Source organism: Indicator indicator, chromosome 3, assembly GCF_027791375.1.
Source record: "Indicator indicator isolate 239-I01 chromosome 3, UM_Iind_1.1, whole genome shotgun sequence".
In the NCBI taxonomy this organism is placed as follows: domain Eukaryota; kingdom Metazoa; phylum Chordata; class Aves; order Piciformes; family Indicatoridae; genus Indicator; species Indicator indicator.
This window is the reverse complement of record NC_072012.1, coordinates 40,510,025-40,537,720: the sequence shown is the minus strand read 5'-3', so window position 1 is coordinate 40,537,720 and position 27,696 is coordinate 40,510,025. Positions and strand designations below refer to the sequence as shown.

At 38.4% G+C, this 27,696-nt stretch overlaps 2 protein-coding genes across 3 annotated transcripts; one reads left to right on the top strand and one right to left on the bottom strand.

Moving 5' to 3' along the window:
• Positions 1-365: 365 nt before the first annotated feature.
• Positions 366-6,511, bottom strand: ATP23 (ATP23 metallopeptidase and ATP synthase assembly factor homolog). 2 transcript variants are annotated; one of them, XM_054399402.1, is made up of 7 exons: positions 6,494-6,511; positions 4,954-5,080; positions 4,255-4,300; positions 4,066-4,147; positions 3,629-3,766; positions 2,127-2,210; positions 366-588 (listed from the first exon to the last, which is right to left on the bottom strand). In XM_054399402.1, the coding sequence occupies exons 1-7, from the start codon at positions 6,509-6,511 to the stop codon at positions 385-387; spliced, it is 699 nt and encodes a 232-aa protein (XP_054255377.1). In that variant the 3' UTR covers positions 366-384. The 2 variants fall into 2 exon arrangements, with proteins under 2 accessions (XP_054255377.1, XP_054255376.1); XM_054399401.1 differs by lacking the exon at positions 6,494-6,511 and having other exon boundaries at positions 4,954-5,134.
• RPAP3 (RNA polymerase II associated protein 3) lies at positions 5,466-24,499 on the top strand. Its single transcript, XM_054399400.1, has 17 exons — positions 5,466-5,483; positions 6,521-6,715; positions 7,450-7,590; positions 8,073-8,195; positions 9,322-9,449; positions 10,016-10,137; positions 10,504-10,574; positions 11,532-11,663; positions 12,695-12,822; positions 14,279-14,400; positions 14,784-14,854; positions 14,986-15,102; positions 17,890-18,101; positions 19,304-19,499; positions 20,099-20,196; positions 23,314-23,414; positions 24,403-24,499. Exons 2-17 carry the CDS (start codon positions 6,563-6,565, stop codon positions 24,492-24,494), a joined length of 2,007 nt encoding a protein of 668 aa, XP_054255375.1. The 5' UTR covers positions 5,466-5,483; positions 6,521-6,562; the 3' UTR covers positions 24,495-24,499.
• Positions 24,500-27,696: the final 3,197 nt, after the last annotated feature.

Here is a 27,696-nt window from a genome sequence, read left to right as displayed (position 1 = left end):
GGAGTGATGAAGATCATCAGGTTTATTCTTCCATATCAAAGTTGGTGGAATTCTGAGGATTTTTTAATTAAAAGATTTATTCAGTAACAACAATCCTTTTAGAAACCAAGAGCTAGTCAGACTGAGAAGAATTAAATGCGCATTGAAATGTGCAGATCATTGACAAGTGAGTTGGTGAATTATCTTGAAGAAAAGACAGGTGAGGAAACATGTTTTAGTCTTGTTCATTTACTTTGTTTACTTCCATAGAAGCTGACTCCTGCATGTTTACAAAATGTATTGATAGATTTGATAGAATTGCCCTTTCCACCAGCACTATGTGCATAGACTGTAACTCCAGATGTTACAGAACAATCAGATGCTAACATTTTCCATTTTTTTCCTTTACAAATTAGCATTATAGCGATCTCTGTTCTGAAAGTCTCTGTAAGCACGTTTTGCATCTGTTTTGCTGTGTGGAATTCTTCCAAAAGGTTCCAGATCATTGAAGCAGGCATCAAAAACTTCATCCACAGCTTTTTCTGCTGTTTCTTTGCTAACTTTTCTAACAGCCAAAATGGAACGAATTGCTCTGTCTCGTACACATGTCTAAAGTGGGAATTAAAGAAAAATAAAAACCTCTCATTATTAGTTTATTTTTCCCCTATATTTTGTCAAGTATTAATGCCTACCACATATGCAACAATTCTGTATCACAGAAGAGTCAAACAATGCCTGTAATAAGCATTAAATTTCTTTTTTTTTTTTTCAATGTGTGGTTTAGTTTTCCAAATACAAATAAACTGTCAGGTAAGTAAAATACATATGTTAAATAAAAGAATTAAAATACAGTTTGGAATTAGTTATAGGTATCAAGTATTTCTACACCTTGACTTGCACACAAGAGAAAGTATGTCAAAAAGAAACAGATCTAAATACAAGTTAGTATTTTTCCAACTTAAATGCTATAACACATAAAGGAATTACTCCTCCACTGGTTTTCTTTTTATGGTAACTTTTGCTTACACAGTCTGTCTACTGAAAGATAAACATGTAAACATACCCAGCTACAAGCTAACTGCCACTTTAACACAAGCAAATACTTGGGATTCAGTCTGACAACATCATTACTATTTTAAAACAACAACAAAAAAATCAATACATTTCTGTATGATTTAACATATATGGCTATTTAGACATCTTGTCATTTTCCTTTCTCCAGTTTCCAAAGATTTCTGAAGTTTTATCCAGTTATAGTCTTTTTGGTTCTTAATAACCATCCATTGTTAGTGATAATGCTTTACAACATGACTAAGTATTCGGGAATTTCACAAAAATAACAAGGTGGAATAATTTATCATGATGGATCTAGTGGAGGCTCACTGCGGGGGGCTGGGAGAGAGGTGATTCTCCCGCTCTACACTGTTCTCGTGAGACCCCACCTGGAGTACTGTGTCCAGCTCTGGAACCCCTATTACAAGAAAGATATGGACATGCTGGAACGTGTCCAGAGAAGGGCCATGAGGATGATCAGAGGGCTGGAGCACCTTTTCTATGAGGACAGGCTGAGACAGTTGGGGTTCAGTTTGGAGAAGAGAAGGCTCCGAGAAGACCTTAATGTGGCCTTCCAGTATCTGAAGGGGGCCTACAAGAAAGCTGGGGAGGGACTTTTTAGGGTGTCAGGTAATGATAAGACTAGTGGGAATGGATGCAAGCTAGAGGAGGGTAGATTTAGATTAGACATTAGGAAGAAGTTCCTCATCTTAAGGGTGGTGAGACACTCGAACAGGTTGACCAGGGAGTAGGTGGAAAGCCCATCCCTGGATGTTTTCAAGGCCATGCTGGATGTGGCTCTGGGCAACCTGATCTAGTGGAGGGTGACCCTCCCCACGGCAGTGGGGTTAGAACTAGATGATCCTTGAGGTCCCTTCCAACCCTGACAATTCTGTGACCTTTGGAGATCCTTTTCAACCCAAATCATTCTATGATTCTATGAATAATTTCAAGTTATTAAAGGTTAATTAAGAGAAAGCAGCAAGTCCATGGCATCTACTTCTTTCTCTGATGTTTTCAGCTATGAAGGCTGAGATCAAGTAGGTAAAGAGAGCTCATAAGAATCAGTAGACTTCAACATCTACAGTCTTTACCTGATGATGTCCTTTTAATCCAAACTTAAACCTGGCTATTTCATTCATCAGGGTACAGTCTCCACTGAGATTAGCAGCTCGAATCTATTGAGTGAAAAAAGCACACGATTAGAGAAACACATGAAAATGTAAACCTAAAAAAGCTGTAAGAAATGTTTTTTTACAAATCTTTCTGGTGACTGCTGGTAGAGAATACTCCCAGGAACACTTCTACTTACTAAGTACACATTAGCTTTTATATCCATCCTCTCAGCCTCAATGAACTGCAAAGTATGACTACAGAACCTGTAACTTCTCCAGTGACCAAGTCTCAGATATACCCAAGCTCAGAGGTTTCATACATACATTTTATATACATCTACACACACAAACTTCAACTACAGCTGCAATACCTGGAAGAGCAGGAACTCATCTCCTTTACGAAAAAGTCACATTTAAACAAGTACATATGTTTTAATTTGTTAAATGCCTTGTTCTGTGCACTGCAATTTCTCTTGCTTGCCAACTATTCCACACTCCGCTTAGGAACAGTTAGAAAACATAATTATAGGAAATTTATTTTTAATTAAGTACCAAAGTGAGAACAAATGCATGGAAAATATGAAAAGCAAGAATTAAAAAGCTGACAATAGAAATTGTAAACACCATAAAATAAAGTATTAGAAGACCTAAAGCAAACGATCTCAACAAAAGCAAGAGGCACAATCTTATCTGTGTTCTCCAGTTTTATGTTTAAGGCTTTTTTTCTGCACTGTGTAATGCTTAGATTAAAAAAGTAGATTATAATAACTATGAATTATTATTTTTGGGTTTATGTGGCGAGATTACAGCAACAGAGGGGCATGCTGGTATGGCTTCTGAGAGATGAGACAAGGGGCTGCCCCCACACTGGACAGAGCCATTTTCAGCTGGTCCATGGAGGTGGGGGGAAAGGTACTTTTAGTTTTATTTCTCATTATCCAATTCTGTCGTTAATTAGCAATAAATTAAGTTAATCTTCCCCAAGTCAACTGTATCCCACCCATGATGGCAAACGGCAAGTGACCTCCAACGTCCTTACCTTGAACAACAAGCTTTTTAATCTTACTTTTTTAACTCCTCTGCCCTAATGAGGAGGGGGAGTTGGAGAATGGTACCATACTACTGTAACAACTACGGAACAACTACTGAAAGCACCAAGGTCTGCAGAGAAAAAAAAAGAACTCTATTTGAATAATTCCTGAATGTGTTTTCATCTCTAATTACTCTCAGTGGTTAATAACCACTTCTTGTTGTGGTTACACTCACAGCTATCAAATTCTACTTAATGGGACACTGATAAATATTTGTAAAAACTAAATATTTGTTTTCTGAAAGAGACTATTTAGGCTGATCTGACAGAAAGGGCAAAATATTAACAGGATTAAGCCAAATGAAGTGTGTGTAACAGCATGTCTGTTTAAACATGAAGCATCTCTAATAAACATCAGCAATTAATATACATTAGAAGCATTTTAACTTACCTCTGAACATGCTAAGTGTTTGACATTTTTAAACCAGTCCACGTGTGCACGGCAGTGATCAAAAGCATGAATCAATTCATGTGTCACCACCCGGTTCATATGGGATTGCTGGCGAATGTTGTTCTGACACAGAACAATCTGTAGAAAAAAAAAGATACAGGTTGTCTTTTCACCAAGTTTCAGTATTTTCCTTACTTCTCATTACCTACAGCATTTAGAGATTCTTTAGATCAGTGCTTTTCAATATCAACAGTCTCATCATTCTGCAGTGTACTAGTTTTAATACTATGGAACATCTTTTATTTGTCTTGTTTTCGTGACTAATTCAGATATTGGCGTTAGTGGTAGATTTAATCCTGGTAACACAAAAACAAAAACAAAAACAAAAAAAAAAGGCAAAGGCAGTCCTTTGAAAGAGAACAGTGTCCAGCACCTACCTGAGATGTGGCAGCATCAAAACCTCCACTGACACAGCCATCACAGTTTTCACAAGAAAAGTGCCGATCATTGAAGACAGTGCTGAAAGGCCCCAAAAAATGAGGTTATAGCAAAAAATCTGAAAAAGACTGGTAACTCAACATAACAGTGATGTTGCTACACAGAACAAGATGAATTAGTTTACATACCAGCCAGATTGCTTCATAGCCTCAAGAAGAAGCTGAGCATATGGATCTAGAAAAACATTGCTGCAATCAATTTCTCTAGACAAAAGTTTTGAAAGTCATCTATAATCAAAATACAAACACAGTCAAGAAAAAAGAAAAAGCACTACACGTGTAAATTAACACTTTGCAGTATTTAACCTTAATGCAATGCAACTGGCACCTCTTACAGCTCAGGCTATGTAAAGTGATAAGGAATTACATACAGAGCTATTCAGGAATCAAGTTACTTCCTACAGTATTTCATTTGTAGCAGACATAAATAGATTGGCTTTTAGTGACCATTGTTTCCGTAACATTCACAATCTATTTAGTGAAAAGGACAGAAACAAACCAGAAATCAACAAATCTCCTCAAATATTCAAGAGAAAGGGGAACGATCTTAGAGAAGGAAGAAAAAACCAAATCACATCTACTTTTCAAGTTATTTCCTTTGTCCTAACCCAAACGAACGCGCAGCAGCCCCGTTCTCACAGCTACTTGGACCCCGTGTACCCGTCCCGAGGGGACGACGACAGCGGAGGAAGAGCAGCCGCGACCCTGCGGCCCAAGACCACTACGGAGAGCCGCAGCAAGCTGCACGAGCAGGGGTCACGGACATGCCCGGTTCAACCCGGGGCGCCCTCCGCTGCGCCAGGCCCTCCAAGGTACGGGGAAGCTTACTCGTGTCTAGGGTCATCCTCAGCATCAGCTGACATTTGTTGTGAAAAGTGAATAAGCTGCGGACCAAGAAGCTCTGCGGCTTCTTATTTCGGTCCGGGAAGAGTCGGTAACCGAAGTCATCCTCCCCCTCCCCGGCTTTCTCCCTGGCCACCGGCGGCGAACCAGCCTCCCCTCGCTCCATGGCGAACCCCTCCCCCTGCCGGCCACCGTCCCCACTAGCGGCGGGGCAAAGGGGAAGAGGCGCGGCAGCGCCAATCACCGGGCCAGCTCCCGGCTACGCGTACGAGGCGTGGCCAGGCAGCGCAGAGGGCTGCGGGCCTAGAGACGGAGAACGGCGAAGTGTGAACGTATGCGCGTGCGCCGTATGCCCCTGCCCCTCCCACTGACACTCCCCCTGCCGCGCCCCCTGCTGTCGCCGGTGCGTGGGGGCCGTCCCGCTGTGGACCCGCGCTGCATTCTGGAGGAACGCTCGGTTGCACGGGGAAGGCGTCCGGCGGGGCGGCGGCAGAAAGAATTGTGATCTGCTGCAGGTGAGACTACGGGGGAATGGGGTCCGTGGGGTCTGGCCCAATGCCGCTTCTCCGTGGCCCGGTGAGGCGAGGGGGCATCCGTCCTGCAAGGCCTCTTTTCTAACCGCGAAGCGGTGGAGAGACAGGCGTGAAAACTCGGGCGTGCACGCTTGGCCCCAGGGGCTCCTTTGGTGTCAGCCCGGGCCGCGGGGTTGACGTGGGGATGCCTCCTGGGGCGCACCCTCTGCGTGGCTGCCGGTCAGGCCTCAGGGTAATGCGGATGCTCCCTCATGGGTTCGCTGGGACGAGATAGTCCTCGAATGTCAGGCAAAGCAAAAGAAGGACCTGCCGTTGAGACTCAAATAAAACCGCTCTGAAGGGTGTAAGAGAAGGGAAAGAAGCTAGCTCTCAGAGCAAGTGTGAATTAAGGTCGTTGCTACGCTTTATACCGTAGTGTTAGGCTGGTAACAGGAGTAAGCACTTGTGTGTTGATTGTGATATGCAAATATGTATAAAAAGCACATTCAAAGAATACTCTGGACTTGTAAATTACTAGACTCCTTAATAAAACACCTCATGCGCTTACTCATTCCTATGCTAAGTATTGGTGCATATTTAAGTATACTTACTTGGAGGTGTTGAAAGTGATTTTGGTGGTTATTTTGTCAAATGCTTTGTTTGTGTTCAGATACAAGGCAGAATGTATGTATTAATACTTTTTTTTCATGTTAAAACTTAACTGCTAACATCTCAGTTTGCTACATTCTGTCATCTAGAAAACTGCAGAAATTTCTTAGATCACCATGATATGTCTTTTAGGATTTTTATTGGCTTATTGGATACTTTACCTTATACCTAGTTAGTTTTTCATTATTATATACTTTGTCTCATTGAATAGTAGGGTTCTTTTCCTTTTATTTCAAAGACTTCTAAATTGTGTTTCTTCTTAGGCTCTTGGTATTTAATGTTGCTTCTGTGCTGTTGGGAAGTCTGCCTTGCCTGTAAGTCAGACTTCATCATTTTGAAATAACTAATTTCTTTCCCTCCATACTTTGAAGGTCTCTTTAGAAAGCTTTTTCCTTGAAGTCTGGCAGATTACAATGAGTACCCCAAATAAAGCGCTAGAACTACAGCTGCAAATCAAGCAAAATGCTGAAGAGCTGCAGGATTTTATGAGAGAACTGGAGAGCTGGGAAAAAGATATTAAAGAAGTGGATTCTGAACTAAGGAAACAGAGTGGTGTCCCAGAAGAGGTAAAAATCACAAGTCCGGTCTTATTATTAACTCAGCTGTTCATAATGTGATAGTGTTTATCATAGTTACTTTTTGTGCTTTAGTCAAATGCTTAAGATACCTGAATAGAAATTATGAGCTAACCCACTTCGGGCTTGTTCCTCCTCGGACTGAAGCATACCAAAAATTTCCTCTAAATTGCTATACCAGCAGAGCTGTGGGGCAGTAGCCTCTGGAGGTGATGGAGACAGTAAAATTTTAATCAGTTCCAGGTAGATCTAGGAGAATGTTTCAGTTTGCAGCATCAGTATTGCTTATCTGCTGACTTTTAATATACTGATGAGGTATTTCAGTGATATTCCGCAGTCTCTTTGTATTGTACCTGTAATACTTGCTGTTATTATGAATCAAAAGAGTTATACTTGCTGTGGCTGTCCAGGGAGGTGGTGGGGTCGACGTCTCTGGAAGTGTTTAGGAAAAGACTGGATGAGGCTCTTAGTGCCATGGTTTAGTTGCTTAGATAGAGTTGAGTGATCAGTTGGATTTGATGATCTTGGAGGTCTCTTCCAACCTGATTGATTCTGTGATCTTCTAAGTGTTTTTTGTGGAGGTACTGAGAACAGCTTACCAGATGAATTTTTAAATAAAAGTAGCCAGTAGATAAATACTGTATCTAGATATAGCTGCTGTAGTTTCTTCAATGGAAGTGACTTTCACACGTCAGTTTTATAATACATTACTTCTTTCAATTCAGAATTTGCCACCAATTCGAAGCAAGGCTTTTAGGAAAAAGAAGAAAAGCAAAAGTAAAGTCCCTTCAAAGATAACCACTGAGGAAAACAAGAAAAATAAGATCAAGTCTTACGATTATGAAGCTTGGGGAAAACTTGATGTGGTGAGTCAGAAAATTTGCTTGTTAACTGAGTCTTATCCCCAGTTGATTCCATTTCAGTTAACTTTAAGTTTTTGTTACAGTGCTGAGGGGTCAGTCCACAAGTGATTATCTTACTATGATGGCTACTCTATTATGCAAAGTAGCTTTCTCCCAAAAAGGGTTATGTGTTTAAAATTTGGAATATTGAGTAACACTTGAGTTTTCTATTAACAGTGCTTTCTCCCAGCAGACTGAATTTGACTTTAATATTAAAAAAAAAAGGTTTAATGATAAGTCTCTTAAAAGGTCATCATTCTGGTAGAATGTAAGACTAGGAGACTAACCACATCTGGCAGGATTAGAGGATAGTTCTTTCACTTTTTAAGTCCTCTTTAGTAAAGAAGACTTAGTAGGAGGGATTTTTAAAAACACGACTCTTAAAGTCATGTTATTCTGCGTTGTTAAATTATAATGAAGTAATAGTTTATTTTATCTGATTTCAGGATAAAATACTTGAAGAACTTGATAAAGAAGATAGCACTCATGATTCTGTATCTCCAGAATCGGACTCTGAAGAAGATGGAATTCGCATAGATACAGAAAAGGCTCTTGCAGAGAAGGAAAAGGTTGTGTCATGATAAGTCTTTGTTACTCGCAAAGCAACAATTTAGATGTAGGGGCATTTGTAGTTTCTTTTAGAAGATTGTCCACTTGTATCCCATTTCTGATGTGGTGCCCATTTGAAAGGAAATTTTCACTGTGTGTCTTTTTCTTCTTATCACTGATTGCAGCAATGCCTGTTAGGCTTTGCTTAATTTTGTCTTATGTTGATGAATGTGTGGGTGATTTATTTTGCTTTGAGAAGTTGGATTGCTGTATAGAGTTCCCATATGGATCAAACTGGCATTTGCCTGACACAGCCTGAATACCCCAAACTCTCCAAGAATGTAAGATGAGTCCCTTTGTGAGCCCAGTACATCTGGGAATGGTGGGTGAGCTTGCATGTGTTCCTTGCCTTGGTAGTAGCAAATTCGTGCCAGTACAGTTTTTGTCTGATTTTGCAAGTAGAATGCAGCAGCACCTACCTCATGCTTCACTGTCGTATGAGAGAGATAAGCAAAGTTTTATGGCAACTTGTGTGGTTCCAAGAAACCTCTCATCATTTTTCAGTCCATACTTTTGTGGAGTTTATTACAATTGTTTTTCTTTCTTGCCTCTGTGGGCGATATCTGTGATCTTTTCCCTGCTCCTGTGGAAATTCCTTCATTTATAACCTGCAGTCTACACTGAGAAATTGAAGTCTTTGACCATTATCATGTTGGCTGCAGGGAGGCCGCTGATGGCACACAAGATAATTCTGTTCTGAAGCAAGAAGAACTTGGAATACTCATGTTGGAAAACAAAGATGTGGAATTGAGTTACTAAAAACTCAGACTTGGCAATCTAAGAAATTATGCATGTGCTTGTAGGTTTCTTTAAAATGAACTACACATACTGAAATAAGTGTATACATATATATGTATAAAAAAATCACGTTATTGCATAAATCATGAAAAATATTTCATATGGAATACTTAAAATATTTGCTTTAAAAGAAATATTTCACAGTAAAGCAGTGCTTTGTGGGAAATGTTAAACAAAAATGTGTGAACATTCTAAAATACAAGCTTTGATGTTTTTTCACTAAAAGTTAGCAGTGTGTCTGTCAATGTATAGTAATTTGCTAAAAAGACTTTTTTTTTCTGTTCACAGGGTAATAACTACTTTAAACAAGGGAACTTTGATGAAGCTATAAAGTGCTATACTAGAGGGATGCATTCTGATCCATACAATCCAGTATTGCCCACAAACAGAGCATCAGCTTTTTATAGAATGAGAAAGTAAGACTTGTATTGCTAAATCCCTATTTTTCCTTTGAAATTCTGCCTTCAGATTTTTCATATGGTTTTAAATGTATATTATTTATCATGCTCTGATACAGTTTGAGATTGATTTTGCAGCCTGCTTTTGCATTTTCAAAGTAAAATAGAAATGGCCAGGATAAGGAATCTGGGAGACTCTCATGTTTTTTTTTATCTCAGCTTTCATGCTAGAAGTTCACTGTTTTCTGTATTACACCCATAGGAGTTCAAAAACAGAAAAAAGAGAAAGTTCACTGTCTAATTTGCCTTTCAGATTCAGTAAGCTCTATTTCTAAGGCTTTGATTTCTTTTGGCAGAAGAAAGGATACAGGGGAATTACTCTTTCTGTTGCAGTAGAGGTCCTTGACCTCTGTTTTCCTTTTGTATTTTAATATATTCTGAGTTGAGAGTTGTTTAAATACTCGTTCCATACCTCAAGATTTCCACTTCAAAGAGGATTTCTAAAGCTTCATATTAAGCTAAATCACTGAAGTTTAGGATTTTGTTACCTAGAGGTGTCTAAAATAACTCCTTATTTTTTATAGGTTTTCTGTTGCGGAATCTGACTGCAATTTAGCGCTTGCTTTAGATAAAAATTACACAAAGGCTTATGCCAGAAGAGGAGCTGCTCGCTTTGCTTTAAAAAATCTTCAAGGTGCTAAAGAAGGTGTGTCTTTTTAGAATTCTTTCCTTAAAATATGTCTTAACTATTTGTCTGTCTGCTTGATTAAAGTTTGTGTGGTTTGCTTATTTGGTGTAGGAACTCAGATTTTATTTTCTGTAAACAAAGAAATACTATATTGCATATTCTTCTGGTAAGGTAAAATTCAAGCAGCAAGTCCAAATGATTTCTGTAGGTATTAGTTCTAGAATAATTGATCTTTAAATGTCTTAGAATAATGTGTTGCTTGCAATAACTCAGACTTCTTGGGTAGCTACTTAAAAAGGGTATCTCAAAAGAAGGCTCTTACTTTATATGCTCTTTGGTAGCCTGTATTTTCTACCTGAAATATTGTTTTCTCACCTTTGATAGATTATGAGAAAGTTTTAGAGCTGGATGCAAATAACTTCGAAGCAAAAAATGAACTGAAGAAAATTTATCAGGTAATAACATTAATAGGCCCTACCATAAATTAGTGTACCCTGGACAGTTTGTTTCTGTATGAACTTATAGCAAGAACTCAACAAAATCTCGTGCTTTTCCTGGCATTTAGAGTTCACTGGTGTCAAAATTGAGTTTCTTTTGGATTAACTAACATGTACAAACGTCAGTATAATAATGGATTGGTAGACTAAGACTGAATGACTGCACCACTGTCTGTGGTTTGGTTGTTGTTTTCTTTTTTGTGGGTTGGTTGGTTTATTTTTCGGTGTTTTGGTTTGTTGTTTTTTTTTTCAGATGTTTTTTCTACCTCCTATGTTGATGTTGGTTTTTTTTTCAGTCATGCTTAGGATTTTGGTGCACGAGAGCTCTGTGAGGGAGAGAACCTGTGTTCCCTTGGCCATAAAGCTGTACTGCTAGCCTGCCTGTAGTGCCACTGATTGCTGTGGCCTGGAAAATGAGAAAGTGGTTTTAAGTCCAGCAGAACATGATACTCTGCTGCAAGGTTCATCCATTTCATGACAGGGACTTTGCTTATGGTGACCTTAGTAAACAATCTCATCTGTTGTTACTGTGTGAATATGCCTATACCTCTTCAAATGTAGTTTGGAAAGTGCTTGAAGAATTAATTTTCAAAATGAAGATCCAAAAGTCTTCAATAATTGAAAAACTAAATGATTTGTGAATGTGAATATATAGAGACAGGTTTCCTGGTTCATTTTATATTGTGCTACAGCACTTTTTGTTTACTAAATAACATTTTGACTCATAGTGCCTCATAGAAATACATTTTCAATAACTAGAATGATCTCTTCAGTCTGCTTTCAGCTTGCAACACAGCCACTTCCATTTAAATGCTTGGCAGATATCTGTGTCTTAAAAGTTTAGAATATTGCAATGTATTTTGTGCGGTTGGGGGAAATGCTTATTGAGGGGGGAAAAAAATGACGTCTTTGCAGGCTCTGTCATCAAAAGAACATTCAGAACAGAAGGAGCTTGAAGATGCTGTCAGACCAGAGTTAACAGACGCTGAGAAGCGGCGCATTGAAGAGCAGCAGCTCAAGCAGAAGGCTATTACAGAAAAAGATCTGGTAAGTCACTGGTTCTGGTGGAATAGGAGAGAACTAGCAAAGTAAAGTGTTGTGTTATGCTATTAGCAGTGCAGATGTGTAAATTAAACCTGATACTGTCTTGAATTTCATAAAAACAATGTCCTTGATTTTAACCTTAATTGCTTCCTGTTTTGAGCTCTGTAGGGAGGGTGATAATGAGTTCTGTTTGGACTCTTCTGGAGGAATAATTACACAGCCCAAATTATATATGATAAATTTCAAATATGTAGTAAGTAGAACTTGAACTGTGTTATATTGCAGTATTATATGCATCTGGACCCGTTCTTCTCCAAGTACAGTTTTGGACTGTTTGTTCTGTTTTCAAACCTCTGATTACATAATGAAAGGTAGTTACAAAAAAGAGCTGAGGGAGTACAGGCAATAGTGAAATTAAAAATGTATTTTTAAATACATGATCTTGACTTGTAGTTGGCTTATAGTTGGCTTATGGATTTCTCAGTCACTCCACTGGTGCAATTAAGAAATAATATCAGCTAAAAGTTTTCTCAGTGTTCTCTCTAGCTATTTAACTTGTAGTGGTTTTTTTTAATTGATGTTCATATTTCCTAAAAGTTTGAAGAGGCCACAGAAAAGAATCTAAGTCTAATGCAATACTTCTTTAGTAGCAGTTCATTCACTGTGGTCCTGTTCCTGTTCCCTTTTGAAAGGGGAACTGCTTGCATTTAAATTCAGGAGGTACAGGGTGCTTTATCCTGCACATCAAAAGCAAGGATTAATCAGAAGTTACAGACTTAAAAGTCTGCATTTTTTTTTCACTGAAGTACTAGAAAAATTCAGATTTTGTTTGTTTGTTTGTTTGTTTGTTGTTGTTGTAGTCTTCCTCCAAGCTTAGCTATTTAGAAATATGCCATGAGTAGCTGCCGTGATGTGAGTGTTCTTTGTGATTCCTGTTCTTGATACTGTGACCCTGTCTACTAAAAAGGATAAGAAAAGGCCATTTCACTAGATCTTTCTGAACACTACTTTGTTTTCTAACCTAAATATTCCAGGGTAATGGTTATTTCAAAGAAGGGAAGTATGAGGCTGCAATAGAATGTTACACCCGTGGCATAGCAGCAGATGGCACCAATGCTCTTCTGCCAGCTAACAGAGCAATGGCTTATCTAAAAATTGAAAAGTAAGTAGGATTGCCTATGCTATATTATTTTTTTTGTTGTTTTGGACTAGATGGAATAATGATCCAGTAGATTTTCATTCAGTAAGGGAGAATCAGTATGTGTGATCTCAAAATGCATTTCATAGGAAAGAAGTTCTGAGAGAATAAAATAGTGTCAGTATGAAATTATAGTTTCTAATGTTTGATTTTTGTCCTTTATGTGCAGAAAATTTCTAAGTATTCACCGCTCTGAAAGGACCTGCCCAAAGCTTTGTCTTTTTTTGCCTATAAAACTCAGTCAGCTAAATACTGCACTGCAAAAAGAAATGGATTATAATGTCTGACTTCAAAGGGAATGGATAGGAGCTTTTTCCACACACTTGTCATCTTTTAAAATATTTTTCTTTAACTCTACCAGTGGAGACACATATGTGTACTTTATTTTTAATTCACCTTTATTCAAGTAATCCAGAAACAGTAGGAAACAAATGCTTTTTAACAAATACAGGAGATTCCAACAGACCATTTTTTAAAGTTTGAAATATTGCTGACTCCCTGGTGGTAAGGTAGTTTAAACCTTTTAAACTAGTAACATGAGAAGCAGGGAGCTGAGCATTATGTTGATTATCTGTTTTAACATGACATGGCTGGGTATGTGAAGAAACAAAGTACTGATCTCAAATTATGAGATTATAAGGTAGCTTGCACAGTATTTCTGACAAAACATTTGTAATTTGGTTCTGAAGCCATAGAAGGACATGATAATGCAAATAATGTTCTCAGAGAGTCCAAGGAAGTGATACTTTAATTCAATAACCTTGCAAGAAAATCAATTCTGTAGGATAAATCAGTGTATCATGCATGGGTCTATACATTTCTAAGAGGACCGAAACATAAAAAAAATGCAACAGAAATTCATTTGTATTCTTATAAACCCCTTGAACTGGTAAGAACTGGAAAAAAAAACCAAAACCAAAACAACAAAACCAAACAAACGAAAAAAACAAACCAAGAAAACAAGTGTTTCCATAAATTGAATGGTAGTTTGAAGAAGAGGAAGAGAAATGAATGGAAATACTTTAATATACACATGTTGGAATCATGATTAAATATAATTAAACATAATTGGGATGGGGAAATTTGATCTTGAAACAAATTGCTTTAGTGTAGGGATATACTGATTTCTCATTCTGGAATAGCTAAGGACAAGACACAGAAATTCAGATGTAGAGAAATTTATGCTTATATGCTTGCATTTATATGTGATGATAAAACCAGAGTCAGCAGTGTGTAGTGAGATAGCAAAAGATTTGGCTGAAATTTCAAGGTGCTGAGAAATTTTACGTTTTAGCCCAGTGATGTGTATGTAGGTATTTAAGACCTGTTTTCATATGTTAATTGTTTTGGGTAGCTCTGTTTTCTATTTGAAATTGCCTTGTGAAAGTGATTATTAATTTTGTACTAATCTTTTGCTGAGATATGAAGAGGCAGAAAATGACTGTACACAAGCTCTGCTCCTAGATGCATCCTATTCTAAAGCCTTTGCCAGAAGAGGAGCTGCCAGAGTTGCTCTTGGAAAGCTAGAAGAAGCTGTGCAAGGTATGATTTTGAATTAGCCTGTGATAGGTAAGAGATGAATATAAAGATATCCTGTTTTTTTAATCTTCTAGTAACAATTAAGTCAGTTGCTGACGTATCAGGGTAAAATGTAAGGATTTCATTAAATACTTATGAAAATCTTTGTATTGGTATCCACATCATCAGAACATAGTTTTGTGTGAAATGAAAACTATTGTCACTTACAGTAAGTAGTAAGAAAGTTTGAAAAATGTATTTAGAAACTAGGTCATGATGTAAGCAATGGGGTGATTTATCTGCCTTTATTTGAGAAATATGAAAGGAAAATAAAAGGTTTAAAAGTTTGCCAGGAGCGCTTTCTAATTTGTCATGTCTACAGTTTGTCTATATTTTTTTTCGTTCAGATTTTGAAGCTGTTCTGAAGCTGGAACCTGGAAATAAACAAGCAATAAATGAACTAACTAAAATAAGGAATGTATGTATACTTGTTGTCTATTCTTTTTTTGCTAAGCTTGTAGTAATCAAATGTTTTCATTCTTTACATACTGTTTAATTTCATCTTATTCCTCAAACTTTGATCTTTTGCACAACTTACTAATTTTTCAGGAATTAGCTGAGAAAGAGAAGTGGACTCATCAAGATTATCCTGCAGTATTGATAAAAGAAGATGAGAAAAAAAATATAGTGAAAGTGATTGACAATCCATTATACCTGAAATCAACAGTAAGTTGTTTTGTGAGTTGCTTTCTGTAATGATGGGAAAAGTAGAGCTTAAAGTTGTGTGTTGGTTTGGCCCTGGCTGGGGTCCAAATGCCCAGCAAAGCTGCTCTATCACTCCCCTTCTTGGATGAACAGGGCAGAGGGGGAAATATGCCAAAAGGCTGATAATAAGGTAGAATCAATTCAATAATGCTGAGCACAGACAAAGGACTGGTCACGGAAGCAAAAGCAAAGAGAGATGCTATTCGCTACTTCCCATCAGCAGACAGTCTTCCCTCCCAGGAAGCAGGGCTCTGGCACACATAGTGGTTTCCTTGGAGGACAGATGCCATGGATGAATATCCCCCATTTCCTTCTTTCTCTTAGTTCTTGTATCTGAGCTGATGTCATTTGGCATGGAAATATCCCTTTGGCCAGTTTGGGTCAGCTGGTTCTCCTGTGTCCCTTCCAAAAGTCTTGCCCATCCCTCAGTGTACTCTTGGAGCAGGGAAATGTTGGAAAAGCACAGCCAGGGTGCTTGTTCAGCAGTAGCCAAAACACTGGTGTGTAGTGAACACTGAGATACAGCACTACAAAACAGCACTGGAAGGATGCTGTGAGGAGAATTAACTCCAGCTCAGCCAAACCCAATACAAGTTGAAATCCACTTGCTTATTTATGGAGGCTAAAGCCTGTTGGATACATCTTGCCCCTGGAAAGTCCAAAATTTACACATTTACTCTTGATATTTTCCAAGCACATAACTTGAGCATTTCCATGCCATGTGTCAGTAGCATTGGTGTAAGCATTCTGCCTACAGTACCACACTCTGGAAATATGGTGTGTGACTTTAATATGAAATGGGAAGACAAACCCACAACCCTGTCCTGGGCCGATAGCTAGTACTGTGGTTGAAAGTAAAGGGGATGCAGTTTAGTCTCTGATTTTGATGGCAGACTTGAGAAAACTTTGAGTAAACTTCCTTCTTTCCATCTTCTCTTTGGAGTTTCCATAGCAGCTGCAGTTGTAGCAAGACATGTTGCCTACACATGTCATATGCTGGGTAATGAGGTCAAGAGCCTTGAAATGCATTTTCATCCACATGGACTAAAATATCTGGGTATTGATTTTTCAAGATCTAGACTATGAATTATCAGTGGTTGTAATCAGGTAATAGAATCATAGAATGCACTGAGCTGCAAGGGACCTCTAGACGTCAGGTAGTCACCCTGCCTCTGCAATAAGCAGGGACATCCCCAACTAGATCAGGCTGCTCAGAGCCCCATCAAGCCTGACCTTGAATGTCTCCAGGGATGGGAGCCTTGACCATTTCCTTGGACAACCTATTCTGGTTCAGTGGTGTTCTACCACTGTCATAGTAAAGAACTTCTTGCTAATGTCCAATCTGACTTTGCATTAACATAGGACAAAACATAGGACAAAATATAACACAGAGAGTAATAGCAGCTGTCTTTATGCATGAGTTCTCCTCTTAGAATATTTAATCTTCGTACATTCAGCAGTGAGTTGTGTAAATACAAAGCATGCTCACACTTTGTGTGGAGTACTGTAGTGTTTTGCTTTTGATGATTTCAAAATGTTTACTTCTGCTAAATAAATAATTCAGATGGATAGTTTTAGTAGATTTATGTGATTATTTTGATGCTCATAATGGGGAGGGAGGGAAGAATTATGTATTTTCTTTAAGCATGTAGAGTATTTCTAGAAACCTAAATGAATTTGTGAACTAGCAGATTATAGATAATTATATTAGGTTTTCAGTTTGGCTGCTAAATTAAGTAAAGATAGTAGGTTAATTGTTTTTTTTCCTTGTAATTCTATTAAGGTAGAATGAGTATAGATGAAGCATGTGTGCTTTTAGTACTTTCCAGGGATTGCAAAGAGCTGTAATATGCTTCATATCCAGCAGGCAGCGTCCCAGTTTTGGTGCATATATACATGGTATATTTTCAAGGCAAACCACATATTTTCTGTCAATACACCAAGAAGATTAGAGGGTTTTGTTGTGATTTCAAATGGTTTCCAAACCACTGTGAAGACTTAGAGATTTTGTGTTAGAGTCAAACATAAAAATGTGCTGTTTCTAGAAGTCTTAAGTTATTGAGTATGTTTGATTGTGTGCATTTTCATTTGTATTTCTAGTCCAATATACCCTATGTTCATGTTTAGTTCTTGACCCCCTCCAAATGTTGCTTACCAGTAAGACCAGTAAGGTGGTGCTAGCTGATGGTAAAAAATAATGGTGACCATGCAGAGATTAAACAAGATGAAGCATTTTAGATATCAAGTCCCCTAGTGATGGAATTAGTGATGGAATTAATTGCCTCATGATGTATGTAACTTAATCAGTCAGCAAGGCTGTTTTACAAATATTTATAATCTTAAAATTTTAAATTGAGGGTCAAGGCCTATGTTGTTTGATAGGTGTCAAAGTACATGCTGGTCCTTGCTCATTCAACCTTACTAGGCGAAAAAAAAAAACACTTTATTTTTATATTTTTTTCTATTACTGAGAAAAAAAAATGCATGGTCAGAAATCATCCAGAGTAAGGATTCACCTATTTATAAGGGGAAAGCAATAAAATGATCATATAAGGTTTCCCACAGACTTGTTGTGAAGTTTCTTTTTTTGCCATTTATCAGTATATTCCATGTGCACCACTACGGATGAAATTGTTTATCATAAGATATTATTGTTACTACAAAATTAATCTCACCTGTTTTTCTGGGGCCTCTGTATACACTGGTGTTGAGGCTATGTGGATGACATGAGGCATGTGTTCTGTTTAGAAGCCTTTGCAAAGAATACCCATTGAAGATATTGATGATGACACACCATCAGTGTCATCAGCAGTGCCCAGCACTACTTCTATAGTCAATAACTGGAGGAATTCAATGAGTGTTGAAACAACAGAGAATCAGGATGATCACTTGACTACAGTGGACATTCCAAAAGCAAAGCACTTGAAAATAGAAGAAATCAGTGATACATCACCATTGCAGTAAGTATAACAAATTTTGATCCTTTTTTTTTAAAAGGTAAATGTACTAGAAATGTAATCTTTATTCTCAGATTTCTACACGTGATCAGTTACTGAACATCATTTGGAGAATTTAAATTAAAAACAAAATACCAAAAGAAACTGCTTCATTGCAGTGGTGGTTGAGACAAGTATGATCTGTTCAGTGCCAGATGGAAAACTAGTTCTGTTCATCCAGGAAAATACTATGAATTTCTTTCCATATTCATTTGCTTCCAAATTGAGTTATCCTGGTTATTGTTAATGTGGGAGGGGAATTTCAGCCCACCACATCACAACAATGGTAGACTCGCTTCCTTGTGCACCTCATCCTCCCAAGCTTTGATTTTTGTTCCTAATGTTTTAGAGTCAGTTCTGAGAAAAGTTCAAACCAGTTGTGTGAGAGAACAGGAGCAGATGAGAGTGTCACCACTCTACTGAGCAAGTAGCTGATAACTTGAGACTAGTTCCAAATTCCCAAGTTCTACTCTGTTAGCTGGGCATACTCAAGTCTGATTGGCTGAAACCAGGCTGAAGCACAGAAGCCACTGTCCTAGCTTTAGCAGGAACTAGGAGTTTTAACTCTATTTGTGTGCTTAGGAAAGTGCTTTATACATTGCAATCATTTCATTTTGTTAATAGCAAATACATTTTATAAAATTCTGATTGAAGAATTTATATGAGAAACACACTCTGCACCCACCTTTTCCAACTCAGATTGATTTTTCTGTGAAGTGTTGAAGAAAAGATTTTATTAACTTCTGAAGAACAAATTGACTTAACTGGAAAATTATAGGACAAAAAATGGTTCCACTTTAATCAGTGTTGAAAATGGTTTGTTCATTACCTTCTAGCTGTTTTGCATTGTGAAACTGCAGAAAATGAAACATTTATTTTGCAGCTGGGTATGGTAGAAATCTGTACCTTAAAACACAGCTATTTCCAGAAACAAAGCAGAGAAAGGCTGAGCACATTGCTAAATATTTGTGGATGTGTTTTTTGAGAAAAGGTGAATCAAGTTTAAAGCTTCCTTAATTTGAAGGGAATTTTTAAATACCTACTTAAACTAAAATGCATTTTTTTTTTTAATTTTGGTAAGATTTTATAATTCTAATGGATTGAAAGATCCACAGTTAGGTCAAAGTATTGGATTTCCTTAAATATGTTTCAAAATCTCTCTGCAGGCTTCCTGCTAGCATGAAAGGAGTTTCATCAGTGGTGCATCCATCTTTCCCTGTGAACAAACAGAGAGAAAAAGAAACCAAAAGGTCATTTAGCTCTGTTTCTCCAATCCCTCCTATTCCTGCAAATTCTTTCCAGCTTGAGTCTGATTTCAGGAAGTTGAAAGATTGTCCAGAAAATATGTACTTGTACCTGAAGGTATGAAATGTATTACTGATTGACTGTTTGAACAGTTTCTTCAACTGGCATTGATGTAGGCGGAAAGAATATTTAAAGTGTCTTAACAGTGCAGAGTAGTGACTTTCTTTAATTGCCTTTAGATAACACTAAGTAGTTTGATCCACACTTAAGTATTTCTTCTCTTGTGCCTGACTTTACACTTACCTCCTTTTGAATACAGCCTCTGTATAATCTATTCTTTCAAACGTAGGCCCTGACTCTGTAAAGACTTTAAATATGTATTAGTAACTAATTTCTCAAATTAGTGGGTCTGGGGTAATAGATACAACAACATTCTTACCTCCTTCAAACTGAAAAAATGCTTGAAACATTGATCTACTTACTCTGTACTTTTGCTTATATGTATTTTGCAAAAAATACTGCTTAGCATCCTTTTAAAAGAAGTTAGCAGTTATCATCACCAAAAAAAACCCCAAACCAAACATCAAATAGTGCAAGTCATTTGTTTTTGTTTTCATGCACTTCAGTATCATCCAAGACATCTAAAAACTCATTTGTAATTCTCATGACTCTACTGTATTTGTCTAAAAATATTTTTTCTTTTAATGTTTCCAAAGCAAATAGAGCCTTCACTTTATCAAAAACTGTTCCAGAAATCCTTGGATCCAGATTTGTTTAACCAGATACTGAAAATTCTGCACGATTTCTACATTGAGTAAGTATAACTCTTCCTTTTTTTTTTTTTTTTTTTGGTTTGTTTTTAGTATTGCTTATTTCTAGTCTGTTGTTTTCTTCCCCTCCCCAACAACAACCTTGGGTTTATAAAGTTATTTCCAGCATGCAGCATGATGGAGTAATTGGAATGATTCATTTGTTCCTTCTTAAGAAATGAAGCATATCTTGAAAAATCTTAGATGCATAGAATCACTAAGGTTGGAAAAGACCTTTAATATTGAGTCCAAATGTAATCCAACTGCCATGACCACTAAACTGCATCCTGAAGTGCCACATCTCCAGGCTTCTTGAACACCTCCGGGGATGGCAACTCCACCACCTCCCTGGGCAGCCTGTTCCAATACCTCACCACCCCTTCAGTCAAATTTTTTTTTCCTAATATCCAATTCAAACCTCCCCTGGCACAACTTAATCCCATTTCCTCCCGTCCTAAAAGAGGTAAACAAATAAATAGCTTTTACTTTATCCTGTTGAAATCAGTTTTGATAAATAGCCTTGGAAGTTGAATATTAGACTGTATAAAGTAATTATTATTTGTATTACTGTGTATGTTCTGTTGTCCCATATAGCTTTCTGTATTAACTTCCTGAAGCTGAGATACAGTTTCATTTTTGTGCACTCCTTTCTGTGATGCATTCTGATGTTTAATTACTTACTAACATTTCACAGTAGCCTGTAGAAAATGTGTACGTGAGATAAAGAACCTGACAATTATTTTGGAAATTTCTATGCATGCTACCATTTGAGCCTTCAAGTTCATTTTGCCTGTCAGAGACACTGTACTGCTTCTCTGTGTTATTCTGAGAGCACACACTTGGAATGTTTGTAGGGTGGTGTTTTATGGAGAAAAGCAAACGTAAATCAAGGTTAACCTTTCCCTCCATTTCTTTATAAGTAAATATCCTCATTATATATTAAGAGATACAGTTCTACATTTTGGTGGTATAGAATCATAGAATCAAGAAGGTTGGAAGAGACCTCAAAGATCATCCAGTCCAACCTGTCACCCAAGACCTCATGACTATCTAAACCATGGCACCAAGTGCCACGTCCAATCCCCTCTTGAACACCTCCAGGGATGGTGACTCCACCACCTCCCTGGGCAGCCCATTCCAATGGCCAACCACTCTTTCTGTGAAGAACTTTCTCCTCACCTCCAGCCTAAACCTCCCCTGGCACAGCTTGGGACTGTGTCCTCTTGTTCTGGTGCTGGTTACCTGGGAGAAGAGACCAACCCCCTCCTGGCTACAACCTCCCTTCAGGTAGTTGTAGACAGCAATGAGGTCACCCCTGAGCCTTCTCTTCTCCAGGCTAAACACTCCCAGCTCCCTCAGCCTCTCCTCATAGGGCTTGTGCTCAAGGCCTCTCACCAGCCTCGTTGCCCTTCTCTGGACATGCTCCAGCAATTCAACATCTTTCCTAAACTGAGGGGCGTAGAACTGGACACAGTACTCAAGGTGTGGCCTAACCAGTGCTGTGTACAGGGGTACAATGACCTCCCTGCTCCTGCTGGCCTCACTATTCCTGATGCAGGCCAGGATGCCATTGGCTCTCTTGGCCACCTGGGCACACTGCTGGCTCATGTTCAGGCGGCTGTCCACCAGTACCCCCAGGTCCCTTTCCACCTGGCTGCTCTCCAGCCACTCTGACCCCAGCCTGTAGCTCTGCATGGGGTTGTTGTGGCCGAAAGTGCAGCACCTGGCACTTGGACTTGTTGAATGCCATCCTGTTGGACTCTGCCCATCTGTCCAGCCTGTCAAGGTCCCTCTGCAGAGCCCTTTTACCTTCTAACAGATCAACACCTGCTCCCAGCTTGGTGTCATCTGCAAATTTACTGATGATGGACTCAATCCCCTCATCCAGGTCATCAATAAAGATATTGAACAGGATGGGGCCCAGCACTGATCCCTGGGGGACAGCACTAGTGACAGGCTGCCAGCTGGATGTGGCACCATTCACCACCACTCTCTGGGCTCGGCCCTCCAGCCAGTTCCTAACCCAGTGCAGAGTGCTGCTGTCCAAGCCACAGGCTGACAGCTTGGCCAGGAGTTTGCTGTGGGGGACAGTGTCAAAGGCCTTGCTGAAGTCCAGGTAGACTACATCCACAGCCTTTCCTATGTCCAGCAGGCTGGTCACCTGATCATAGAAGGAGATCAGGTTGGTGAGGCAGGACCTGCCCTTCCTAAATCCATGTTGGCTGGGCCTGATTCCTTGACCATCCTTCAGGTGCGCAGTGACTGCCCCCAAGACAATCTGCTCCATGGTTTTCCCTGGCACTGAGGTCAGGCTGACAGGCCTGTAGTTCCCAGGTTCTTCTGTCCGTCCCTTCTTGTGGATGGGTGTCACATTGGCCAGTTTCCAGTCTTCTGGGACCTCTCCAGTGAGCCAGGACTGGTGGAAAATGATGGAGAGAGGCTTGGCCAGCTCATCTGCCAGCTCTTTCAGCACCCTAGGATGAATCCCATCAGGTCCCATGGACTTGTGAATATCCAAGTGACTCAACAAGTCTCGAACTAATTCCACATGGATTTCAGGAGTACAACACTGCTCCTTGACCCCATCGACCAGCTCAGGAGGCCAGTTATCCTGAAGTCCTCCTGCCTTACTGTTGAAAATGGAGGCAAAGAAGGTATTTAGTCATAAAAAGGCTAAGATGTTTAAATTGTTTGTAATGTACAAGACATTTCTTCCAGGCGAGACAGGACAAGTTATGAAATGCAAATACTAACAGCAAATGGCATTTTTAACAAAGGCGAGTCTTGTTTACTCTTGACCAGAAGAATTTAAAATTAATACCATTTCAGAATATTCTGTATGGATAAAAATGGTCAGTTTGCATCAGTCTAGGTTTTTATATTTCTTCATTCTTGCTCTGTATCAGAATGATACTTGCATAAAGATTTGTGGATGTTGACTTTTTACTTCGTGTGTGGAAGAATTAACAGAAGCAATGAGAAAGACAGAAAATATGAGAGGGACTTAGAAGGGAATTCCACTGGTCCTTTTAATTTATTGTTCCTGTTGTCTTTGATATTCTTGGAGCTACTGAATATGTCTAATCAACCATAGTTATTTTTATATTTCTAATAATCTTCAGGAAAGAAGAGCCATCACTCATCCTTGAAATCCTCCAGAGGCTATCTGAATTGAAAAGATTTGATATGGCAGTAATGTTTATGTCAGGCTCGGAGAAAAAAAGTAAGTAATTAAATAGTGTCTTTTTAAACTTCATTCGTGATAAGTTGTCTAGTTTTTGATTGCTTTAAAGGTTAATATGGATGTCATATAATTTTTCTGAATCTTTTGATTCTTTATTAATTGTTAAGACTTGAAAACTTGTTTTTATCAGTAATAACACTGCATGAAGGAAGTTCCTCTAGCATTGCAGTTTGTAGCTGGTAATGTTATGGATTTATGAAATATGTATGAAATCTTTTATATGAGATGCAAGATACCCAAATTACAGAGTTTCCACAATTTACAACCATTTCTTGGCAATCCTGACTTTTCTGTTGGCTACGCCTCTCAACCACTCAGCCTGTGATCTGTCCTGTTCTTGAGGCATCACCTAGATTAGTTTGCAACTCAGGTTGACACTGGTTTGAGTTTATGATTTACAGGTGGTTTTTGTTTCAAACATTGTCCTTCTTTAGCACACCAGGCAGAATATGTAGCAGTGAGACACAAGCAAAACATTTCTTAGTGACCAAATAATGTCAAACCTACTATCTACAGCTGGGTTCCACTAATAACCACTATACTTTCAAAATCTTGGTACATTACTCTCCTTAAAATAAATGACTTGTTTGACTTACTGAAGTGCAAGAAAATTCATGAGTTGCATTCATACCATTAACCTGATGTCAGCTTTATCTGCCATCTGGCATTAGTTTTTATTTTCTGCATTTAATGTCATAGTGCCAAGATAATAAAGTAAAAGCTGCCTGTTTACATTGTCAGGATTATATACTTGTTTAAAGAAATGTTGTTGGGCAGCTTCTGGGCATCAAAACAAAATGAGAGCTTTGCTTTGCTACTTTTTTTCATCTTCTCAGTAGTTCTAAAAACTTCCTCATATTTCAGCTATGTAATCCAGCTCTTACTCTCACTGAAGAAAGAACTGGACTAATTTACCTGAAGAGTGTGAGTAATAAAACTAACAGTTTGTTGTGATTTTCTTTTACAGTTACACAAGCATTGTTCAATCATGTGAACCACATGGGATTGAAAGATACTGCTGTTGAAGAATTGGAGAGGAAGTATGGCATTTCCTCTTAGTGAGATAACTGACAAAAAAATTTCTGTTTCCACACCTCTTTAATGTGGAAATCATCTGAAGAAGCCTATAAAGACTGGAATTTTGCTGCTTTTGTATAAGTAATGAAACTCTTAAACTTGGCTTAGCCAAATGGCAAGTGCCTGAAGAGAAAATTAGCTAGTTCTGCAGGTACATTTGCTTTCCAGCACCTGAAACAGTACAGGTCTACATTGTCTTCAGTGGAATCTGCTTGCCTAAAGAAACAGATAGGCAGGTTAACATTCAGAATTTGGATTGTAGATAGAGGTCTTTAATAAAAGGAAGAAAAATATTTATAAACATGTCTTTGCTAAGAAACAAATGGTGTATACTACAAATGTGCAGTTTTTATTTTAGGAAATAAACTGTATGTTGAATTGAAGATACTAAATTTGTAAGGAATTTATTTTTAAGCTGCCTGAATCATTATTTTCTAAGGGTACACCACATCAGCCCATGTCACATGCAAAGTGAGCCTGAGGTACAGTAGACAAAAATTTCCAGATTTCTTTTGCTTGATTTTTACCCTAAGGCTGAATTTTAGCCTTGACAGCTGAGATGTTCCTGTGAACTTCATCTGTAATTGCAGAATAGAAGGAAGTCAAATATTGTCAACTTAAGGTCTAAGGAAAAAAAAAAACCACACATTTTTGTGGGTTGATGACGACATTTACCTTTTGCCTCAGTTGTTCGTAACCAGGTAAAGGCTTTAAGAAAATTCAGAAGGCTGAGCAAGATAACCTTTCCAGTAGAAGGAAGACAAAGGCATGAAATTACCTGAAATTCTTAGACAAGAAATAGTGTTAGGCATAATAAACTGTTCATACTGTTCACATGGCCAGAAGAAAGAAAGCACAGCACTTGTCAAGTATGCTGTAAGGTTTAACTGCTATCCAAGCAGTGGTGTCTAAAGTAGTTGGCTCTGTCTTGAGGCTTGACCACTACCTCTTTTATCCTACCTAATACTCTGTCAGATTGCCTTCATCCTGGTTCAGCCCTTGTGCTTTACCAATGCTTTTCTGTCTCCATACTGACTTGGGAAGCCTTCTGACATTAATACTTTTGTTTTAGTAGTTGAGCTTTTCTTCAGAGGAGGGACTAAACAGCTGTAGCACTCAAAAAGACTTCAAATTTTCAAGATGGATTAATAGAAGATAACATTCATACCTTTTCCTGTGTGGTCACTATTAGAAAACTAATTAAAAAGCATTTGCAGGTGTGTGATATCCTAGTTCAGCTATAATCCAGGTTAAAAACAAAAGGCAACTGAGCTACATCCTTTGGCTGGGTAGCAATTAACATGAATAGAGCACCAAATCCCTAGAAGTTAACTTCTAATTAGCTTTGAAACTGAGCCCTGGGAGAAGAGCTACTGTTACTGGGGCAATGGAAGGGCCTTTATATACCCACAATGTGAGTTGTTATTGCTGTGTGTGTCCCAAGTTACGTGGTTAACTGCTCACTATTTCTTCTCTTTGTCCCACAGTGTATCAGGTATGCTGCTGAACAGAAGTGGGAGAGGGGTAGTTACCAAAGTAATTTTATGTCTTTGTAGATACAGCATGTCTTGTGGACTAGTAGGAGTTGTGCAGTGTAGAGCAGAGGTGTGCAGGTAAATGTGTTACAGAGTATCTGGTACATTCTCAGACGCTGTGTCTCAAAGGCTGTTGGATGAAAGCTAGGATTGTAATGTGGATCCTTGACAGTAACAGCAAAATGATAGCAGAAAGACTTGAAAAGTGTAGGCCAGGAGTCACCTACAGCTCCATCCAGTCTGCTATGCTTTTAATGAGAGTAAGCTGATATATTTGGTTTCTGATCCTTTCGCTGAGATTTCTGCTCAGGATTTGTACATGGTAAAGCTGATTGTAAAGAAGCTGTGCAAGCATAGAGAATTTGGTGGAGTCGATGGGTGGACCTGATGCATGTTGCTGCTGAACACAGGCCACCAAGGTTTATCTTGGGAATGGTATGTGACTGTAGCCTTTTGCTGACATTTCTAAATAAAACATTTGACAGCGACTTGCCGAGCCCCTGAGGTTTCTTTGGAGTGCGTAGAAAGCAATGAAAGATCAAAAGCAGAGCAGAGGCATTCAGAGAGCTGCTCGTTTTAATTGCTCCAGGAGATGGCAGTGTTTTTCCCTTCTAAATAATTAAAGATAGCCAGATCTTTAAGCATTGAATAGAACATAGAGAAGATTCGTAGATCTGAAGTCAAAAATTTTTTTGAGGGAAGGAGGAACCTTTTATTTATTACAAACCCAACACTCTCTCAATGGTTATGTCGCTATTGGGAGAAAAAAGTCTGAGGTAAATAGTGTGAGGCAATCAAACTGTGTGGAATAAGCCTTTGTGAAGTTAGGGCATTCAAGGGGTCAAAAATCTGAGGTCGTGTTTGCTGCAATGACCGATTCAGACTTGAGTTTTGAATTATTCCTTCATTTATCAGTACTAAAGGTAATATTTTTCTAGACAACCCATCAAGATAGTTTTTAAATGTGAATGTTGTCCTCCAGTAGGTTTAGGAGACATTCAGATGACATATTGTGTATTGATTGTTAGAATATTGATGGAACTGATTCTAGGACATACTTCTGCAGAACATGTTTAACAGCTTTCTGTTCTGCCTGTGACTTTATTTTTTTTTCCCCTCTCTGATAACATTAGCTCTGCATTCATACCATAATAGTTTCATCTAAGCTGTTTGTCTTGGTTTTTAAGAATGTCCTGTCACAGTCAGATGTCAGATACTTCATCTACTGCTTTTTTCATTACATTACTGTGGAGGAAAGGATTTTAACATAGCTTGTTCTTGGCTGACTTGCATCAGTTTCTGTGGAAAGTATAAATGTTTCTAATTTGAGTACTTATTCCAAAATCTTTTAGAATGAAAAATTAATGATCTTGAGTCTGGTCTAGAAGTTTTTGCTACTTCTCTCTTCCCTTCTGTTTTTTTTTTTTTTTTCTTTTGACAAGTTAGTACTTTTCTAGGCATATCAGGAAGGGCCTTAATAAAAGCATAGGGCAGTGCATTTGTTGACTCTTCTCAGGTAACTTTTCTGTTGTGGTAGCTGTTAATCACACAATAGTTTTCTGTTTCAGATCTTAAAGAGACAAAGTTGTTCTGAACTGCATTGTATCCGTGCTGACTTTGCAAGATGGTTTAGTAACTTCCTTTAGGTG